Genomic DNA, 22,471 nt, shown 5'->3' on the forward strand with positions numbered 1-22,471 from the left:
AAGACATGATACTGGAATAAATAAGCTTTGGGCTACATCCTGATATGTATCCTTAGGATTAGATTGTTTATAGTGTTCTTTATGTAAAGAAGTACAGAATTAACAAATATTCACAGAAGTCTCTATCTGGGAATAAATAAATCACTATGACTAGAAAATTCCATGTTTACAGAAGCACCATAACCTTTTGGGTATTTTTAATAGACATATTCAGCATAATCAACCCAAAAGAGCTTCCACAGCACCTCCATTCCCTTCACAAACTGTCAGGCCATTTGCAGGCTTTTCTCCCTCCACTGATATGCCTAAAAATTTATGACATTAGAACTTAATATATTGTATGGATAACCTGATAGGGCATCTATTTCAAATTGTGTGCATCTCCTAACCATTTTGCAATGTGGAACATACCTCTTTCACACTGACTTACTACAATGTTCACAGTGCTATGCAATAACAATTTAACCAGCTCTGAAGATTTTCCTTTATGCTTTTAAATAGCTTTGCCAAATCCTCCTGGACCTCCTTATAACATTGGGGAGGGAGGGGGAGGAGGACACTCAAACAAACATATTCTGATCCAGTCTTCTATGGAGATACATCAAATGTAGTTTGGTCTCCCAGCCCGTACTACTAGGTAGGATTATTGCAAAAAATCTGTAATTATTGCAACTAAGTGACTTCATCACCTTCATTATTCAAAAGTAACGCAGGCTGCCTCTTTAAACCTGCCACTGGAGAATTTCCTTCCTGCTTTTTAGAAAAAGAACAAGAAGGATTTTAAATTATAATTACACTCCTTTCACTTTTCTGAAGATTAATTGAAATGCACAGGAATAGGAATTCCGGAAGTTAAGGAAGAAGCACAGCATACCACTCTATAAAGCTTTGTCCATTAGCCCTTCCAGATAAACTGTACATAATCTACAGAATTTTTGTATTCAACAGTATAAAATCTATGTCATTAGACATCCCATTCTTTAGCAAGAAGAGCTTAATATTTAAAAATGAGCTAGTTCTGAAGATAGTGGTCAGATTACCGGATTGAAAAGAAATGTATTAAATGAAAATAATCTGTAAGATTTGCATTAAATGCTTTTTGCATTTTAAATACATTAAGTATATTCTGACTAATGGAGTTATAAAAGCCATCATATTGCTTCTGGCAGTCAATAAATAAAATACAATGCCAGTGGCAATAAAAACTATTAGCCTGCAATAACTCCCAAACATTTGAAGAACAGAATGCTGGAAACCATTAGCTATTGTAAGAAATAATAATTGCCAGCATGTAATAGCAACATGCAAGCCAAACAATCTCCTGCAGGAGAAGCAGGTGGGACACAGGGTAAGCAGGAGGCACAGTGTAAGCAGAGATGAGAGCTTGCCATGCAACACCTCAGACAGCCTGCACAGAAAACAGGAAAGACTGAAGAACATCCAACACCATCAAGGCTGAAATTAGAGTCAAATAAGCAAACATTTTGTGAAGAGAATACAGGTATAATTTATCTGCAAAATACATCTAATCCTGAATGTATACATTTCTCTGTGAAGACTTCCATCTGTTCAACAGAACTGCACAGAGTGAACAGTCTTCATAAAGGACCTTGACAGGTTAAAACCCACAAAGCCAGCATCAGAGGGGAAGCAGAGTGGTTTTTCTCTTGGTTTTTTTTCTAGCTGTTTATCAATACTATTTGCAGAGCAGCAGAAATAGATCTTCAAGAAATGTACCTGTTGAGCACTTGAGAAGCCTTGCCACAGACCTCTTTAAATGGCAGTCACTGCAATTACTGCAGTATCTCTATGCCCCTCTTCCCTTGGCAGGTCCAGAATCTCACTGGTAAGGCAGGAATGCTGAGCTGACCATGCCTGGGACACTGCACAACAATAGTGTAGATTCCTGAGTAATTTCAAAATCCTTGAGCTCTTTTGAGCCTTGTAACTGAACAGCAAACCCTTGGAAGAAGGTGAATTACTTCTGCTATGCAGGATGAAAAATTACATGGGAACACAGATTTCAGGACTGAAACTGGGACACTGGATAGCACTGGTTATAGCACTGATCCTTTACTCTTACAGGAATATCCATTTCAATAAACCTGAAATCCATCTGTCAGCCCCTCTAGTACTAATAAAATTTCCAATGTATCAGAAAAGCTCACCAATGTCATGGGAAGAGGCATTGGGAGTTTAAAAAATCAGACTATCATTAGAGATAGAAGTGATTTTTTTACTACCTGGCACAGACTGGCCAAGAGGCAGAGCAGACTGAGCCAGAGGGACCTCCTGTTGCCTCCCCAAGCTGCAAACTTCTTTGTCTGCTTATTGTTCTTAACCTCCTCTGTGCACTTAACACAGTGACTGGCTTTAGCCTGGAGCTTCTCCCTGACACTGGAGCAGTGGGACACACTTTCTTTAACTTTAGCAGGTTTTTCAGCTATGAAATAAATAATTATCACTCAAGTCAGGAGGAGTGGGGAAAAACAGAAATATGACAGGCAAGTACTTGGCATTGTTAGCCAGCTGAAATAGAGAAATTTTCATATAGGGAAGTTTGGATAAAAAAACCACACAAAACACCATTCTTACTCTGAATAAAACCTTCTCAAAGCCTTTTTCTGAGTGCTTTCCTCAAGACCTGCTGGCAGCTAACACTACCATTGTGGACCTGCTGGCTCCTTCTGCTTTCACATCTGGGTAGGAGGTTGGCAATGGACTTTAGAAGAAATGCACCTCAATCAAAGGGAAGATTTTAAAACTTCATCATGAAAGCAATGCGATACTAATATTAGCTGACAAGATTTTAAGAGTATTGATTGGAGGTGGCAAGGGAGCCCCAGCTTTGAATTCCCAAAAGCAGAACAGTTTTCAGTAAATGCTGAGTTACTGACTCTGAATATCAGATGTTTTTAAGGGATATTAAAAAATTGAGATATCCAAAGTTATTAAGAATCTGAAAAACTTGGTTTGTATCTACCACTGAAGTAATACTTTGTGAAAATGCATCTCAGACTATTAGGATTTCTAATCAAAGGTTTTTAAAAACATTACCCATCTGTCCTCCTAAAGGTGCATCTTTCTGTCACGCTCTTCTCTGATGACACAGATGTGACACAATTACTAACACGTTACTCTTACAGAGGTTCCAAAACTTAGAAAAAGTGTCACACCTTAAAATTCACTAAAATCTACTTACAAAAAGTCTATTGAAAAAGTACTTGTCTTATAATTCATAATGAAAGTATTTACACTTCTATATTAGAGGATGCAGAGATCCACTCGGTGAAGTTTTAATTTCAGAAAATTCTTTTTCATAAAAAATGAAGTGGGTTTTAATATTCAGTGATCCTTGATCTTTACTGCACACTGAGTATCCCTCCCACCTGGTTAAAGGTTTGACATCTATATTTCCAGTACAGGTGAAACATTTAGCACAGTATTCTAATATGACAGATCACACTTGTTTGTTTCTCTTTTTTACAGTTCATGCCAACACAGTATTTTTCGTACAAGCTAAAAATGGTTTAATAGTGCAATAGGTAATAAATATATGTTTTCCAGGTACCTTAGTGAAGACACAAGTTGTCATAGCAGAAGATAAAAAATATTACCATTACAGTTTCCATAACTGATGGCTTCTTTTAAGAAACTGTTTTCTTACCTATCTTAATACCTATAATAGCTCTGATTCTCTCATTAAGAATAACTTACATGTATTTTGCAGATAACTGCCTTATCCAAGGTGCAGAAGTACATGTCTGCTTTGAAATAAATAAAAAGTTACATGTGGTGCTTTGCATGTGTTTGCAAAACAAAAAACCTATGCAGATGTAGGGAAAAGCTGGAAGCTCTCTCCCCACCCAAACTCTAAGACCTTCTGTCTGGGCCAGACTTTGATATTTGCCCCTTGGCTAGGAATCCACATCTCCCAGTTCACACTCAGCTGCAGCGAAGTAGCCTTGCAGGCAGGCCAACTTCAACGAACCACTAGTGGTATCATCATTAAAATCCTGCTGAAGGTCACCATGGAAACCGCCTGCTGAGGCTTCGCTGCTGCATTCGGCATCTCCTAATCAGCTACCATGTGAAATGCAAATTCAGACAGTCTGAAAATTAGTCAAGAAGAATAGAGGATGAGGATGCAGATATGTGAAATATTCATGTGCTTCATGGAAAAAGGAAGACAGCATGAATGACACAACAAAGAACGGCCCCTGACATTCTCGCTATCATTTTGCATTATTGTTCACACCCTACTGTATTTCCAGGCCTCCAGTTCTGAAGTTGGTTAGATGAACTGCCATATTTAGAGTCTACAATAAATAATAATTAAAAATGGCCAAGGTAAAATGACTAATCGGCAAACCCACAGAGCTAGAGTGTATAAATTACACAATAGATCATTATTTCATCCTTTGTAACATCATCAAATTATCTTTTTAAGTCCAGTTGGTTTCATAAAAGGGGAAAATTTTCACTATAAATACAAAACAAAACACTGAGCAGTAATCTTTTATTAATAGTCCAATCACTGTCTGTGAATGCAAGAAAATTTAAGGTTCAGAATTACAACCCCTACTCTATAAATTGCATAATGCTTTATGTTTATTAAAAGTATTTCAGTGCTTGTGTTTATTTGGGTTTTCAAAGTAATCTTTAATTCATGTAGTCTGAATTCAGTTAGAATTGGTTACTAATAACTGTTCTTTGGTTTACAGCTTCTATCAGTTTGCCCTGTTCTTTTCAAAGTGGCGAAGTATTTTAAAAAAACTGGCATCTCAGAACATTAACAAGCAAGCATTTATATTTTTTCATTCTGTTACACTAAGAAAAATATTTTTGTTTAGTTTCTTTTCATTTTAGAGCTTATAAAAGCAAGTACTCCCCTTAAATACACTAATGACAGTAAGAACTGTTAGCTCTCAGCTTAAAACAAACACTGTTTTACAGTGATTTACAGGAGTATATTGTTTACTGATTTACAGGAGTATATTGTTCAAATTCAATTATATTATGTCTGCCTGTATTTCTCTGAAATTTACTCTTAGTCTTGTCAAGAACCACTCCTTGCAAAAGAACTGCTGTTCAATTGTACTGAACAGCACATCCCAGTTTTATAATGCAGACAAATGGGACCTGAACAATTTGTTTTTACTACTGAGTCACATTATATCTATTTTAATGCAGGCCCCTAGAGGAACAGGGCCAGTGCACTAATTTGCTGTGCAACATAAAGGTGTACAGTTGTGTTTTTAGAAAAACACCCTACAGATGTAAGGCTCTACCCCATCCTGGCATGTGGAACATATCATTGTGCATTCTGGGAAAGCATTTTGTCATACTTGCAAGGAAGCCCAATGAAATTAGGAATCTAACAGTGTGACGTTTCCATCGTTAATACCCTCAAATATAAATCATGAGAGACTTGTTTTGACAGCAACATTTGAGTGAGTTCAACAAGCAAACACTTATAGGCATAATCTGCAAATAACATAAAATCACACAAGTTCATTTACTTCCCTGGAAGCATGCCAGCTTACATAAACTGGGGATCCAGCCCATGAAAAGGAAAATTACTTACTTCCTCTGAATAGTGATCTGAAGGGAGAGGTGGGTAGTCACACTGTTCTATCTTCTTGCACAGAGAGTACAAGTTCATTTTATCACCATAAAAGGGACTCTGCAGTGCAGCCATCTGTTTAAAGAAAATGCACAGTTTTCTTTTGCATTTTTAAGTAAAGCTGTTTTGTCATAAAAGCTGTAATAGTAACAAATCAAAAGTGATTCTTAATGACTCTCAATGCTCTGCTTAGAGGGAGCCCTGCAGTGATGATAACAGAAGTTCCAAAACTATTCCTTATAACCACTGCATGTACTGATTCTATGTCATACAACCATAGTTGTCACAATCCTCATAACAGTGCAGTATCTGAATGGGATTTTATTTATAATGTTAGGGTTTTATTAACAGACTATGAGGGGAAATTCAGTAGTTCACAATATTGCTGAGAGTGGAGGGTCCTTGCACCACTAGGGACACCAAAAATATCCAAACCTGTACTTTTCCTCAGAAGACCTTTTGTAAGAAAACATGTAACTTACAGGAAAACATTATCTAACCTAAAGCAATGCATTGTGTAGGTAACACTAGATAATCACAGCAGATTTTGTAACCTTCCATAGCCATGACACTAGACTTCAGTATAACTGGGGGTTTTGAAAGCAAGAAAAAGCTATCATCTGTACTTCCAAAATCTCAGACCCAAAATCTTTGTAATTCAGGATGTTATTCAAAAATACTTTAAAAAAAAACCTCCCAAACTTCCATCAGAAGCACAGAACCAGCACCTATGGCAATAATCTACAATTACAATACAAAACTAAGAAAATCTGTTGCAGAGCACTTATGTAATTGATCAGCTTAAAAACAGCATTAATAAACCTACCCTTTATTTCCAGACAATGTTACAACTTGACACTTGAGATGGAAACAAATGCCATGGCTAGGTGGATTAGAAATTTAAAAATTCATTTAAAATCTCTCTGTTCTGTTCAAAGCCTAAGAAATCTTTTTAACTGCAGCAGCATGAATGCTGCTCTGAGTGCAGAGCTGCCCCAAAGTCAGTCACCCTTTTCTACATGTGCTAATAAGTTTGATTTTGGAAGGACAATGTGTACATTCCCCAGACAGGCAGAGTGTGTGTGAAACACGCTAGTCCATGCTGTGCTACTCAGTGAGCTTCAGCAGGGACAGGACAAGCTGAAAATGGCTCTCATCTGTCTTGTGGTCTTCCAGATAGAAGTTTAACTCTTTCATGTCTAAGCATCAATATCACTGGGGGAAATGTATGAAAAGAATTACCAAAATTCCCTTCCGTTTATTTTATCTCTCATTTATTTGCTCTCAAATAGTTCAGTACTTTTTCATATTACCTTCAACTAAGAATAAAAAAATTTAAAGCTCCCAAAACAGGTATTATGCTGCAGCTCCAACCTACACTCCTCCCAATCTGTATTACTAAGATAATATTTATTTTTGTATTTACATGACATTGTCTCTTACCTTAAAAAGAATGTTAAAAATGCAAGCTGAAGACCAAAAAAAGAAAAGAAGGAAAAAAAAAAGAAAAAAAGAAAAATCAACTGCAGGGTCTGTACGCATGCAGAAATTCTAAATAAATGCACAGATACTCATTTTCATACTCTAGGTGTTCATTAAAAAGTACTTTTGTTTGAATGCTGCCGAGTGTTAAAAAAATTCTGAATGTCCCCTAAGGAGTTAAAACAGGAATACTATATTTTCATGCATCTCCTGCTTTGACAGATGAAAAATGTCAACTGTCCTGTTTTTATTTTCAAGCTTTTGCACTATTCATCTGGTTCATTAGTGCATCTCGCTGCTGCCCCTGACAGCTGCTCGCCCTCTCCTCCCAGCAGCTGAATTTTTCAGGCTAATTTGATCCTCCACACTGAGACGATCGCTAGAATGATTGACTTGCTCCCTGACCTCCAGGGTCTGACTTTGCTGATTAGTATTCTGGGGGTGTCTGAGGGACGAAAGCCCACTGTCTGTCTTCAGGGCTGGTGGCAGCTCGCTCTCTCTCTTTTTTTTTCCCTTTCTTTTTTTTTTTTTTGAACTGTAAGCCACCAACCTACAACCCTGTAAGGATGCAATTGCTACGATGAACAATAAAAGGAAATGTGTAAGACCTACTTTTCCATGTAAAGGTCCATGTAGCAAAAGCACAGCATCTTGATTTTAATTAGTAAAGTCTACTTTGTTGCATATCAATTAAAACTCCACTGGTAGTGTTTTTGAGGTTTCAGAAATACCTGGGGCTCTAAAAAATTCAGACTTTAAAACATACTTCTGCAAAATCTTACTGGCCACACAGTTAGCATTGAATAATAGACTGTTATACACACAAGAAATAATAATTTTTAAAAACAAGTTCGTTTAAACCTAAATTAAAATGTAACTGAAGAGTTTAGCAGCAATTAGGCATTTACTGAGATGTGATAAACTTGCCACAGCTTTTTTCCAATTAAGCTGGAGACAATCCAGACTACATATGAACACACATCACCATGAAATCAACATAATAAAACATGCTAAGATGCAGGCAATAGACAAATGACAGAAAGACACCCAGCACAAAAGTGCACAGATTAAAAAACACCATTCATTAGTCCACACAAGTCTTAAAGAGCCTTAAGTAACCACCTTCCAACAATTAAGAAAAAAGACTAAGTGAGAAAAATGCTGAGCATATATTTTGAATTTGCTACAACTGAAATTTCAAAATTAGAGATAAATTCTCAAGATAAACTTCCAAAACAAAACAAGAAAACCCACCACAAATATCTGGTATGTTGCAGAATCAACTAAATGCACTTCTAAAAGAAATCAAAAGCTATAGTTGAAGACAATGCCCAATACTGTAGCTATATATCAACAATAAAATAATAAAATAATTATTTTATTCTTGCAATAAGGAAAACAAACAGTACCCCATATTGGCTTAAATAGCATCCTGGTGAAACACCTAAAATCAAAGGAGAATGGTATTTCAAGATGCTGAGTTAATCAATGGGACTGAGTTATTTAGGTATTTTGGGATTATCCACCACATCAAAGAAAAATGTAATATTCACATAGGTGTTTAATATAGTCTACCAGCATTAAGGCAGCAAGTTTAAAAAATTCTTTAGAAAAGTAATATTGATTTATATCCAGCAATTTAATTTCATATAACATAAAAGAAAAATTACCCTTAAACTGTGGGGGTTTTATATATAACAGTAATTCAAAGGTTTTATTTATTTCCAGATTTTAAAAAATCCTGAAGTAAACCAACCAGAGGCAAAGAAATAGTAATACTGAAAAATGCTTATCTACCTTAATGCTACCTTAGGGCTTGCACAAGTGTGCAAAGCAGAGCAGTGGAATTCAAGGCAGCTGCCATGGTCGGTATTGAGGAATCCAGGATTAAGTTTTAGCTCAGGATTCAAACTTGTAAATACTTGCTAGCAGCTGGACTTCCTTCCTTGAATGATCCCCAATATTTAAAGCAACAGCTATACACACATGTGTAAACCGCAGACTTGCAGTATAGCTATTTTTCCTTTTAATATTCAAGGCAACATGTCAGTGCTAGAAAGTAAACAAATATTACTGGAGATGATTCACCTGGCAGCAACATCCAACCTCAACAGGCTGCCAGTGTCTTCTACACAATCCTAAAACAAACAAGGAGGTGCTGATACTGCTGAGTGTGCGTTAAAGGAGTTCTGCTGACGCTCTGAGGCAGGTGGCTTGCAGGTAAACAAAAAATGACTTGAGTAGATTCGTTTCTACCTGGAACACGACTGGGGAGACTTCGATGCCACTTCTGATGGAACCATTTTTCCCCCAGCATCATTCAACACAAGTGTTACTTCTTCTAATCAAGAAATTATATGCAAAGAACTTGAAGATGTACTTGGTTTAGAAGAAGCCAACACGTTCTTCACACCTTCATTTGCCTCCATTTCAATGAGCCCTGTACTTTTATTTTCTCAAAATATAGTATTATTTAAAATTACGCGTCACCTACCAATCTCGACTGTACCAGCAGAGAAACTAAACAATTGCAGTTCAGCCACCACAGGTGAATAACAGAAAAATTACATATGTGTGCAGCAGAAGTTGTTAAATTGACAATTCATTCAAGCTAGTAGCAGTAAGTACAATAAACTTTTCTCATCCTTTTACTTAGGTTTAAAGTCTTGATAAAAATAAGAAATTTGTATTTAAGTATCTATATTGCAGTTTTTGGAAGTATTACTTACATATTCAAATCAGTCCTACTACTTCTCAATGCATTTATTAAATAACCATATAACCATCATGGGCCATGAAAACACCTAGAACAATTTTACATGTTGCTATTATTCATTTACCAATCCTTCAGTCATGCCCAATCTTCAAAAAAATTGCTGTAAAATCTTTGTAGCAAGGCAAGTTCAAGTAAAACACAAATAAAAGTATTTCACATGCTTAAGTTATGTAAGGGGAGAGGGGCAGGGGAAGGGGGAAGTACAAGAGTGTTACTAAGTTCACTGTATATATCAGTATTACCTCATACAGCAGACAGCCTAGAGACCAGATGTCAGACTTGAAGTTGTAACCATTTTCATGTATTCTCTCTGGAGACATATAATAAGGTGTACCAACTGCAAAAAACCACAAGTATTTTTGAATGAAAATTTCTGTTGTTATGCAGTAGTTAAATTACTGTTTTCCCAGTAGAAGAATATTTTTCGTCTTTCTCATTTTGCTACACTTAAAACTTCAACTCATACTTAGAACACTTCAGTTTAACAAAAATACACAAATTAGTATCTATTTCATCCAATGCAGCTTTATTTTCACTGCTCATTACCAGAGCTATGCAGTTGTTGAACACTTCCAAATTTTGCTTTTAAGGAACCTTGTAAGTAATTTGTTTCTCCTGAAGAGAACCAAGGGCAGGTACTACACACATCCCTGTTACTTTTCCAAACTGTTAGCACTGTGGCTAGAAACAACACTAGAAATTCTCTGCCATGGGCTGAATTTTTTTTTTCATGAGGTCTGTTCTTCCTTTGAGAATATATAAATCTGAAAAAGCTGGTTTTGAAACTAAAAAACACAGGCACTTTGAATAGCTGCAATGAAAGCTGAGCCTGAGATTCAGGCCCTTCAGAGATGAGGGCAGGAAAACCAGCAAGCCCAGCAGAAGCTGACATTCCTAAGGGCAACTCAACCATCAGCTGGAGCACCAAATTCCACAAGGGCTTTGCAGCTCCCAAACCTGTGTCTGTCACAGCTTAATCCTGCCTCAGAGCTGTGGGCTCTGGAAATGTCTGCTCTTGACAACCAGCATTTATTAGGTCTGTCCCAGAGCAAAGTTATGTTGGATACTCCAGAACATCTCTCTCCTTGATTTTAATCAAACCCTCCCCATCTGTGTCACAAGTTACTTGGAACAGAGAAAGACTGAGAGATGTTTCAGCTCTATAAAAAATGTTATTACAAGGAAGTAGCTGAGTGATGGTTTCATGTATGACAGAGCAATAAGAAGTTCTGGAAAATAATGGTAATGGCAATTTTAGTGCATTTTTTCTGAACTTTCTCCCTGTACACCCCCAAATGACTGTCTAACAGCAAAAAAGTCACAGATCTATACAGATTTTTATTTCAATTTTGTTTGAATATTTTCTTAAGCACTGAATCCTGATGATGAAAACCAGCTGATTTCTGTCAATTCAAGTTGATTTGTTTTTGAAACCAAATATCTTGCAACACCATCAGTGATTAAAATCAGCAATTTTTCATTTTTGTTCTTTGTGGTATGAACCTCACATATTATTGTAACACAATGATCTGGTTTCACTTCTGCTCTTCTCAAGAGATGAGGCTAATTCAGAATTGATCTCCGTATGAATACTGAAGACAGAGATACAGTGAATATCTAAGTACTTCTACATCTGAATAATCAGGTTAAATAGCTTTCAGTAATCAAGACAGATAATTTTACTCTAATAATTTCCAAAAGTTAAGGGGTTTGTTTTGACAGTGGAAGTAAGGAGGAGGGAGAGTTACCTTCCTACTTGAAGGGCCCAGCTCACATAGGGAAACCCAGAACCACCCATCTCAGGTCACGTCACTGATGCTGGTAACCTATCATTTCACCTGATCTGCTCCTTGGCAAACAGCACTGAAAACCTATATAAACTGCTTCTGCAACAGACAGGCAAAGACAGAGGTCCCCATGTGGTATCCTCCAAAGGATCTGGTCCCCTAAACATGCTGGGGGAGATTTCCAGTGCACCTCTGAACTGAGGCTGCCAATGGTAACAAGAGAAAGGCTGGGGAAAGGCAACTCCAGAAAGTACTGTGGGAGACATTTGCTCTCACAGGATGTTTGCATCCACCCACAACTGAGAATGGTCTTTTCCCTGTGAAACAATATAGGCAAGCAGATGGGTAGACCACAACGCCAAAATAACTACCAAAATATCCAGAAGCAACTCTGTTTTCTAATATCTCAACATCAGTATTTTAATGGGCACTTAATGACAGATACCTTAAGATTAGAACTGCAACTAAGTGTTTGGAATGACACAGGTTTCATACTTTTATTATCTTACTGTTTTATTTGCCTCTTGATTTTTTTTTAATACCCCAAGGACTTGTGAGCTTGGATACCTCTGAAAAAATTCAGCTGCATTTTGTATCCATTAATTAAAGCACTGGTTTAGTATGTTCTGATGCTTTGTTGGCAGAATGCATCTAACAGAAGTTTAATAGTGATGTGTTTGTTCAGTGGCTGCAGCAGCAGTGCCTCTGCTGCTCTGAGGTATCACACAAGTGGCTGGCAGTGAGTAATGCGCCAGAAAGAGGCTTCGCAGAATCCACAGGGGGCAGCTGAAAACACTGAGGTTTGAAGGTTCATAGTCTACCAAAAGCAAAGGTAATTTTAACCAGTAGCTCTGGGAAGCCTGCTGATACATTAGGGGTCTGATATGACTGTGAAAGATTGATGATAGTGGAAAGCAAGAACAAATGTTCCCATTTTACAGCGTTTAGCCTAGTGTAACACCTCCACTGCAATGCAACCTGCAGCCCCCCATGGCCAACTAGTGAGAGGAATTGAAATTAGTTCTGTTACTCATGGAATCACACAAACAACCTGAAGATTCAGACATCCTTACTACTTGTAAACTGATTTTAACAGAGCATGACACTAAAGATTCATTATTCTGACATTCAGGAACTACTGAAAGCATTGCAATGATCCTTTTAACACAGTGAGCACTCTCAGGACATAGCTGTGCTGCTGGAAAGCAACTACCAGTGTGATTCCATGTTTTATTTCTTTCCTGGATCTTTTTTTACTGTTAAGTGAAATACAGCATCCCAGTAATATAGAGATATGCAACTTCCTCATTTCCTTTACTCATCTGAAGACATAGAAGTGGCATAATACAAGAAAATGAGCTAAATCATTGAGGTGCCTACATTTTTAAGAACAAAATAAGTAAGTTCAGTGTTTTGCTTGCTGCATTTGCAGACCTGTGATAACCTGCAAGTCTGAACAGCAAACTCCTTGAAAATGGTCTGTGTCAAATAGAGTGTCTCCTCAGGATCTGCTGCTGCTCTGGAGCTCCCCTCCCTTTAAAGATGCTGTAGATCCAGAAAGTGTTAATTCTTTATGCAAGCTTCCTGTTATTGGCAGAGGGAATAGACATAATGGAACTGGGGTTAATATCAAGCAGGGAGCTGATGAGCTGATTTGAAGGATCAGAGGCAAAGAATCTGCTAAAGAAAAGGGAGTTTTGATATCAAAAGTCCATCTTACTACCTGGATAAACATATAACTCACAATGCATCTGAGTAAAGTTAAACAAGTGCATCAAGGAGTGGAATGAAATATAGCTAAGTTCTGAAATAGTTACTAGCTCCAAAAGCTATCAAGCATTTTTAGGCTGGGAGAAAAATCTGCCTGGTAAATGTTAAATCTACTTATACACTGGTTCATTCAGGACAGGTTTAACAGACCACATTTTTAGAAATGGCCACATAATCATTACTGATATTTCATGCATTGGCATACATAAGTATCCAAGAATTCAGGAAGGGGGCTAAAGGGGCAAATTTCAGTAACCAAAAGACATGGTTTATGAATGGCTCAGTGTCCATAAGACCACCACAATTTTTTAATATTGAGTTCAATATAACATGCTTAACAAGATGAATGTGGATGCTGAAGACAGACAAATCACATCACAAACAAGAAGCTTGGAGGTCCTTTCTAACCGTACTGATTTTATAATGTTCAGGGTTTTGTACTTATTTAATATAGCTACAGGAGATGTGAAAGTCAAAATACTGCACTTATCCAAAGTAACTCTGCAACCTAGCCCACAATGTGCAAACAGTCCTTCTACATAAGTCAATCTATAAATATCTTGAGTTATTTTATGACAACACAATCATTTTTCTTCAGCTTTCAAACTACTGTAAGCGATCTCATGTTTCTGTACATAAAATACAAGAGCTATTTTAACACAGCCCCCTTGATGCTGCAATGACTCAGCTGCAGATTTCCCTGCCAGCATTACTGTACACAGAGGGTGCAGGTTCTAAGTCTGGCTGGGTATCTAAGTAGAGTTTATTCTATTCACAGAATGGTGCTGCAAACCACCACCTCAGCACACCCTCTAGTGCATTAGAGACCCATATGGGAGAGGAGAGGAGAGGAGAGTATCTGCACACATTTTCACAAGGTATTTTATTCTCCACAACCTGTGTGAGTTTATAGTCAAACCCCTCATATAACATAGTCTGTGCTGGGGACAGCAGTATCACAGAAATGACAGAAGTTGTCAAAATACAGAAGACCAGAATTCCATGCAGATGATTGTCTCCATTTGAGCATTTTGAGAAGATTGCAGATCTGCTCCTTTGCCCTGCAAGAAGGGATCCCCATGCTAGTGGCACTGCCTGCCTGGACAGCACACTGCAGCCTTACAGCACAGCCACAGCAGAGAGATCAAGTGATTCTTGTTGTAACTCAAATATGAAAATACTTCTCTTTACATCCACTGAACGGCTAACAAAGAAAAAAAACACATATCCATGAGCTGGCCTTAGAACTGCCATTTCACCAAAGAGCATAAGGCCTGGCATTCCGCCATTAAAACAACAGCAGCAAGAAAACCCTAACAGAGTTGTAGGGAAAGGAGTAGGAAGTCTTTGTCAGATCGTATTCCCCTTTCTAATATAAAGTCTTCTGAAAACAAGACATTTTGTCAAGTTTGTATCAAATCAACAATGCCTCCATTTCCTCTGCCCTTTTGTAAGAAATGTTTTCCATTTCCAAAAAGATATAGGCATGACAATAGTAAATTATTGATAAAGCTGTATAGAAAGAGTTAAGAACATGAAAAAACCCTGTCCAGTGCAGTTTTTTCATTTGTTTCAAATGGACCATCAGTAAAGATTCTAATTAAATCAGTATTATTCATAATTAGCAGTTAGAAGCTGTAGCTAATTAAAATTTTAGTACATTTCTTTATCTCTGAAAGCCCGAATCTAGTTTGCTACTGAAATTTTTATAAAGCCTGTAAACAAGTATAAATTGCTACACATATGTTTGCAATTTACTAGGTTACGTGCACCAAAGGTTTATGGAATCATAAAAAGATACAACTTTGAAAGAAATTTCAAGAAAACCAGCATCAGAAACTGCAGAAGAAATCAATTTAAGAAGTGGTATCTACTAGTGACGACAAATCAGAAAGTCAGTCTCCTCTGTAGCCTAAGTTAACAGCTGACACAAACCTTTTTTCTGGGCTGAATTCTGACATTAGGCCATAATTAAGAGGGAGACAGGAAATGAAGAAATGGGGAAAAAATAAAATAAAAAATAACTCCTCTACCAAGACACAGCCACCAACAGAAGAAACAAAGCTGCCATCCTCTCCTCTTTCCCCACTCTCTAGATGATTCTTGGATCTGTAAAAGATGAGCTTTAAAGGGCCCAGGGGTATTATGCTGTTTTTAAATCTGGCACAGTCTTCAGCTTTTTTTAATTTCCAGCTCAGCCTTCACAACAATTCCCCTGCCAGGAGCCAAAATAATCCAGGGTTGAGGCAGTCTGCTCCTCTTTAACTTCCTGGCTTGTGCCTCAGAATGCAAGTCTGCCCTCCCACCCTCACTGCTGACCTGTGCCTTATTCCTGAGCTCCCACTCCTCAGATTAGGATGTCCAGCTCCCTCTTCACAGCCTCCTTCCATCTGCAGGCAGGAGCAGAGCCCACCTGCAAGAACCCCACCCAGCCTCCCCAGCGCCGCCAGAGATGGCCCCTGGCTTCCAGGGGCAGCAGGAACAGCAGCACTTTGGGTGCCACCCTGTGAGAGCAGCAGATCTTCAGCGTCACATGTGACTGACCCCCAGTGTGGAAGCCCAGCACAATTCCAGCCTGGGCTCTGCCCTCCTCCTCAGCCTCCTGCTGATGCAGGGCTGCATTCTGTGGCTGGGGCTCCTATTAACACCTCACCACTGACTCATGGGTTTCACTTCACCAGTCTGCATCAAACATGGCAAAACACAAGGAAAACATGGGAGGCACAAAAGAGTGCCCAAAGGCTTTCTGGAGGACAGGGAAGCAAGGAATGTCAAAAGTTTCCCATCCAAAATATTATATTCTTGGCCATTAACACATGTATCACTCACATCTCAAAAGTTGTACAAACATGCAATCAATGAACAGGCTTGAGTTCAGCAACCAGCAAACACAGACACTTCAATGAGGGAAAAGAATGTTTTTGTATCTAAAAAACCCCAACTTAACAGTATTACGAACACTATTTCCTACGTTTCTTTTTAAAGCAGATGTTACTCTACTTACAAGGTTTTTCTCTTCTACAGAGATCCTCTTAGATTCTGTCATTCATCTGTTACCTACTTTTAAACTTAAAATATATGCCAAATATTTAACTTCTCTTCTTTAAAGGCCTCTTAATCATCCTCGTATTCACATGCTACTCAAAAGGCACAAATTACATGAAAATTTTGTTTGGATAGAGATAATATAGTGCTAGTTTTGTGTGATAGCAAAGATTAAACTGAGCATTTCAGAAAACTTGCAAAACCAAAAAATAGGAAAAAAGCTACCCGGGAATTGGTTTTGTTAATACTGATCTCGCCTCAACTACCTAAGCTTACATTGAGAAATGTGACCTTAAAAAATGGAAGCTCCTCTGAGAGCCCTTTGAAACCATGTAACCAAGAGGTCATTAATGCTACTCATGCAGGCACACAGAATTAGGAGACTCTTCCCGACACTTAATAAAGTTCAAGTCAATTTTTTTAAAAATGCATCCATATTATCACCTTATTTTTTCCTAGCATTTCTAGGTAACACTATTGTCTTAAAAGACTTATTTGGAGGCAGAAATGTAGACTAAATTATGCAAACAAAGGAGGGAAAATACCCAAAGTATGCTGAAAGAAATACCTCAGTGTTACAGTGTCTCTGTATTTGTCCATGGTGCTGACCATTTTTTTATTAAGAACACTTTTAATATTTTTATTATTACTTAAGAACATCTTTAGCTGGTCCTAGCCCTTTTCTTCTTCCTCCTGAGTGGGCACAGTATTTCCACCATGTAAAATACTCTACCTGTCCAACACCTGCACCTCAGAGAAAGCTTACCTAAAGAATGTGCAGCTGTGGTTTTGGAGCTGAAAAATCGACCAAGTCCAAGGTCTCCCAGCTTTACTACTCCTGTAGCTGTAATGAACACATTTGCTGGCTTTATATCTGGAAGAAAAATATATTTAAAAATTTAAAAGTCACAGTGAGGTTGCAAGAAAAGCTACTCTTCTATTAATAATAGACCCAAAGAGGATTTTATTTATAGGCAATATTGGTAAAATTTGACAGTGCTACTCAGAAAGAATGGGTCCAGAATGTAGAATTTCAAATCCACTATTTTGATAGTACAACCATCACTCAAGCAAAGAAAACCAAGAGCCACAGAAAGTATTTAAAAAAAAACAAAAACAGATCAAAAAAACCACACCCCAAAGTCAAGAAGCATATACAGGGAAGTTCATTACTATTTTATATAAGCTACATACAGAGACTTACATTAGAACTAGAGAATCTCTTTTGTTATGTCTTAAGTAACAGCCTAAATATGTTTTCAAGAACTGTACAGCATTTTTCATCACTTTTGCTAATCAAATTACTCACAGTGGCATAACGTCATTTATTTGAAATAGATAACTGATTCTGTATAAGAGCAGGCATTAAAAAAGAAGCAAGTTTACTCAGGAGAATGGTTATTTGAACTCGTCAGTGGAATTGGGCTAATCAAGTAGAAACAAAGAAAAATAATGATGTATACCCCAGACAGTTATTTTTCACAAGTAATATCCAGTTTAAGTTTTAATCCAATCCCTTAGAGACAACAGCAGAGACTCTTATTCTATGATTTCTAACAAGATACCTACCTTGTTAGTCTCCTAAATAAACTGACCTGTTATTTGTTTGGCAAGGGAGTTTAGCTCTTACTCTGCTGAAGAGCAATCCGCCCTACCCTTAAACTTACAGAAATCAGTTCACTTTGATGAGAGGGGATTTCAGTTTGCATAAGATACAGGCACAGTAAAAGGAATGGTTAATAACCCTTCAAACACCAGCACTTTCAGGTTTCCAGTAAAAAAGTTACAAAACCTTACAAGCTTTAGAGGAAGACAGAAGCAATTATGTTCTCCTGCTATCTGACCCAGTTTTCAGGAGTTTGGATAACCCTTTGTGTAATAATCCAACACGGATTTAGCTCAATCTAAAAATAGTTTTAATTGCTGTTGCTTTTGGCATGTAACCATGGAATCACTAGATTTGCCATAGGTTTGCCAGAAGCTCTGAACTTAGTACTTCAGTTTAGGGAACTTAAATCCTTTTGTTATGAGCTAAAATATACAGAAATTAACTAATTTAATTATAAACATATGAAAGGAAGATACTTGCACCCTATGGAAAGAATCTGTATTTTATGTCCTTCTCTTTGTATCATTCACACTTGCAGGTACCTGTACAAATGCACAAAGGGAAAAAAGAAAAGGAGAATCACAAGGGAAAGGCATTTGCAGGGGCAGGAGTATCTAAGCTCATCTGCTAAGGTGCAAAATTTCCAGCTGCAAATGGCAGAGCTCAGCAGACACTGAGGGACTGTTCCTATCAGGCATTGAGCTGCATTCTAGCACAGGGAGCCACCAACCTAAGACAGGCAATGTCACTAAAAAGTGACAGCCCACACACAACTCACAATGCCACAACCAGAGGATTTCAGAAGGGAAAAAACCCAGCAGATCTAAGAAGAAGCTATACTATGATCTGTTTTCTTTGACTCAAGAGTTATGAGGTGAAATGAAGACCACATCCAGAGGAGACAGCACCACCAAGGTTGAAAATGGACCAAGGAAGTTTAGTACCTGATAGAGAAAGTTGGCAACTACAAGGACTGTTGGGACACAGAGACTGGAAATAGTGGAAAGGAGCAGAGAACTGGAGGAAATGCTCACAGCTGCACATCCAATAGAGAAGGGACTAGGACAAGGGTCTGTACATCATGAACAAGCAGGGCAGGAGCAGATACTCTTGAAACAATCAGGTGCAAGAGCTGTAAAGAATGGACTGACAGATCTGTGCAAGGCAGGTAGCAACACCTGGGCAAGACAACAGGCAAATATAGAAAATTAAATACAGGGCAGAAGATAGGAGCCAGAAAAATGAAGTAGCTATGGCAGGATATCCATCACACACAGAACTATCGCTTATTTTGAAAAACTTGCTATCAAACAAATGCCTACCACAACAAATGTACAACCACAAACTCCTCTCAGTTTTCTATTACTTGTAAAATCTTACAGAAACCTACAATGTTTCAGCTGTCAAAATTGATTTCAGCCAGCTTAATTCTCACATAGTCAAAGGTATAGTAAGGACAAATCATCTTTGATCCTGTATTACCTCTATGCATAACACGACGAGAGTGCATATGTTCCAAGGCACTGCAAAGCTGAACAAAGTACTTCCAAACTGTTCTTTCAGGAATCAACCTCTTCTGTTTCTTAAAATGCTTAAAAAAAACACGGTTAGTGAATATTAAAAATTAAAATTTGCATAAAATTACTGAAAAAAGACAGAAAATCATTAATAAAAAAATAAAAAAATACAAGAGGCTCACAATCTAATAAGAAAGGTTTAACAAAATTTCTTCACACAGAAAACTTTCCCCTTATATTAATATATGTACCATCACTGCATGTGAATAAGTCATTCTACACACAGAGCCACAAAACATTCATGAAATAAAATTCCTACCCCAAAAAAGGATTTATACAGTATTTAGCACTCCTTAGTGTTGGATTAATGTGGTCAAAGTAATCTAGTATAAATTAGCCACAGAACAAATAAAGGCCAGATACAAAGTTATGTGCCACAGAACGTCCCAAATTAAATACACTTCCTTACACCAAAATTGATTTCCATAACCCCATTTTCTAAAACAAAGGAAAAAAAAAAAAAGAGGAGCAGTATCACACAGTCACAAAGATCATGTAAGAAGAATTGGTCACATTAATTTTAAAAACTTCTGCAGTACATGAAAGGCAATTAAAGGAATTGATTTCTGAAAACTTCACAGTGACGTAACTCCTGTTCAGATATTTTCTATCCTGTATAAAAACCCATTCCTGATCGCTGGTAGCAGTTCACTGGCCTGCTAAAGCTTACACAAAACAATTACACTCTGCTATACACATCAGCTTCAAATGTGGTATTCAGGCACTGAGTAACAGTCCTCCAAAGATACCTACTGAAAACCTGGAATTCAGCCAATGTTAAAATGTAAAAGTTTCATCATTATAAATTCTGCAGCTAAAGGGAAAAAGACTGAAAAATTGTTGCTTGTTTAGCCTATGTTTCGAAAGAAATTGTATTGTGTCAGGTTTTGAAGTTCCACACAAGGAGAAAAATACACAAACATTAAGACTAGCAAAATTTTAGATGGAAAGCAAAGCACTTGATGTATTTTAATTGTGGGTACAGACAGATTTCACACTCATGCATGCTTTAAGAAAGTTCACATAACAAACATTTATTAATTTGCAAAAAAAAAAAAATCATACTATGTTAAAACACGCCAGTGAGAAGCTGACAGCTGCATCTGCACATTACAGACACACAGGAGTGTGAGAGAGATGCTTTTAAACTACCTATAGCAAAATGCATCAGTTGTACAAAGGATCTTAACATTCCACCAAATGTTTTTCGTTATAGGCATTATTTCAAAATGCATTTTCATTTAAATGAGGCAAAGCATATAAATTACATCTTTAAATATAATTTTCTTTCACTCTTGGACTGAATCCAAACAAACCCTGTGTATCTGTTCTCCCATAGCTGGATTTGCATATCAGAGGATTGTTTGATGTCAACAGGAAGATGGAGACCAGGTTTCTTTTCATTTAAAAACAAATACACAATACATCTAAGTACGTGTACATGAAAGCACAGTTCCTTGATTTAAAATGCATTCTGAAATTATCATAATTATAACTAGGTACTTTATTTAAACATTCTGAATTATTATTTTTTTAACTGGAATGCGGTGATGAAGCGCCATTCACAAAATGCCTGAAATGGGAAGATTTTCAATCACACATTCCCATTCCCATTTACCTAAAGTACAGAAGTGTACTTTCTAAGTTTTTATGTACAAGTTTTCTTTTAACACTTTATTCACTTGCCATCCCTAGCACTGTAGCTGATGTACACTACAAAATTGGCTTCAGTTCTTACAGTGCAAGGATGCCACTTAAAGTGGTCTCACTCTGCTGAAGGCATTAATAATTTTGCAGGACAATAATAACCTCTTCCTGAAAGCATCAATAATATTATTTAACCCCAGAGAATTTATCCATCTAAAGAGGATAGAAAAGAGAGTTGCTAGATTTGCTAACAATGTTTAAAACTAAACAAAGAAACAGGCAGCATTTTCATTTGTATGGGCTTTAAAATAATATAATTATATTTAAAATAAACTAAATTAACATTGTGTTGTTCAGTAATTAATTACTCTTTTTCCCTCAAAAATGTTCTCAATTTTTTCTTAGGCTGTTATCTACCAACAGGTAAAACAGTGATGAAAAGTCATCACCAAAAAGATGAATTTTGCAAAACCAGCTATTGAAACAAGTTGTACATTTTCAGGAAACAATTCAGCAGACACAGTTAGTTCTGAGGAAAGTCAAAATGAAAATTCCATTTCTGTTTAGAACCTTACCTTCTAACAAGAAATTGAAGTTGATGGAAAATACAGGCAAACCTATTTTTATGCCAAACAGCATAATTAAATTCATAGAGCACACATGAACTGTATTCAAAGCAGGATCCTTTCCTTTCTCCTTCATTTTAAAATAGTCCACAATGCAAACTGCAGTTCTAACAATTGTGGTGTTTGCTCCCTCCCTACAGGGAAGCCAAAATGCAGAAGAAAAGATGCTGCAACAATCATTTTTCACCTGTGTTGTGGCACAGCAAAGTAGCAGCACAGTCAATGCTGAACTAATCCACTGCTTGGTGCCTGAAGCATCCTGAGGTCCACAGCACCCAGTTAACCTCCCAGAGCTCTTTCCCACTGCACACAGGTTGGCATTACCTGCCCAGATTTGCCCCCAGAGTACACCCTGACATGCAGCTCCCTCTGAAGTGCTCTCATCCTCAAGACTTCATTATTCTCCTTCTTCCACCTGTCTTCGGTTCAAAGGACAGTCCTGATGTCCCTCAGACCACTGACCTTCTAGGGTGTGACATTAAAAAAACATGATCCTGTCTGAGGTGAAAGATCAATCTCAAACTAG

General features: G+C 37.4%; 1 protein-coding gene across 1 annotated transcript in view; it reads right to left on the minus strand.

Moving 5' to 3' along the window:
• NEK7 (NIMA related kinase 7) overlaps nt 1–22,471 on the minus strand; it is a 66,908-nt gene that overhangs the window by 7,869 nt on the left and 36,568 nt on the right. Inside the window, exons 6-9 of the mRNA XM_030953081.1 lie at nt 19,578–19,686; nt 17,253–17,360; nt 10,127–10,221; nt 5,588–5,701 (exon numbers count right to left, since the gene is read on the minus strand). Coding sequence (XP_030808941.1) covers nt 5,588–5,701; nt 10,127–10,221; nt 17,253–17,360; nt 19,578–19,686 — 426 coding nt within the window. The remainder of the gene's footprint in view (nt 1–5,587; nt 5,702–10,126; nt 10,222–17,252; nt 17,361–19,577; nt 19,687–22,471) is intronic.

This window comes from Camarhynchus parvulus, chromosome 8, assembly GCF_901933205.1.
Source record: "Camarhynchus parvulus chromosome 8, STF_HiC, whole genome shotgun sequence".
In the NCBI taxonomy this organism is placed as follows: domain Eukaryota; kingdom Metazoa; phylum Chordata; class Aves; order Passeriformes; family Thraupidae; genus Camarhynchus; species Camarhynchus parvulus.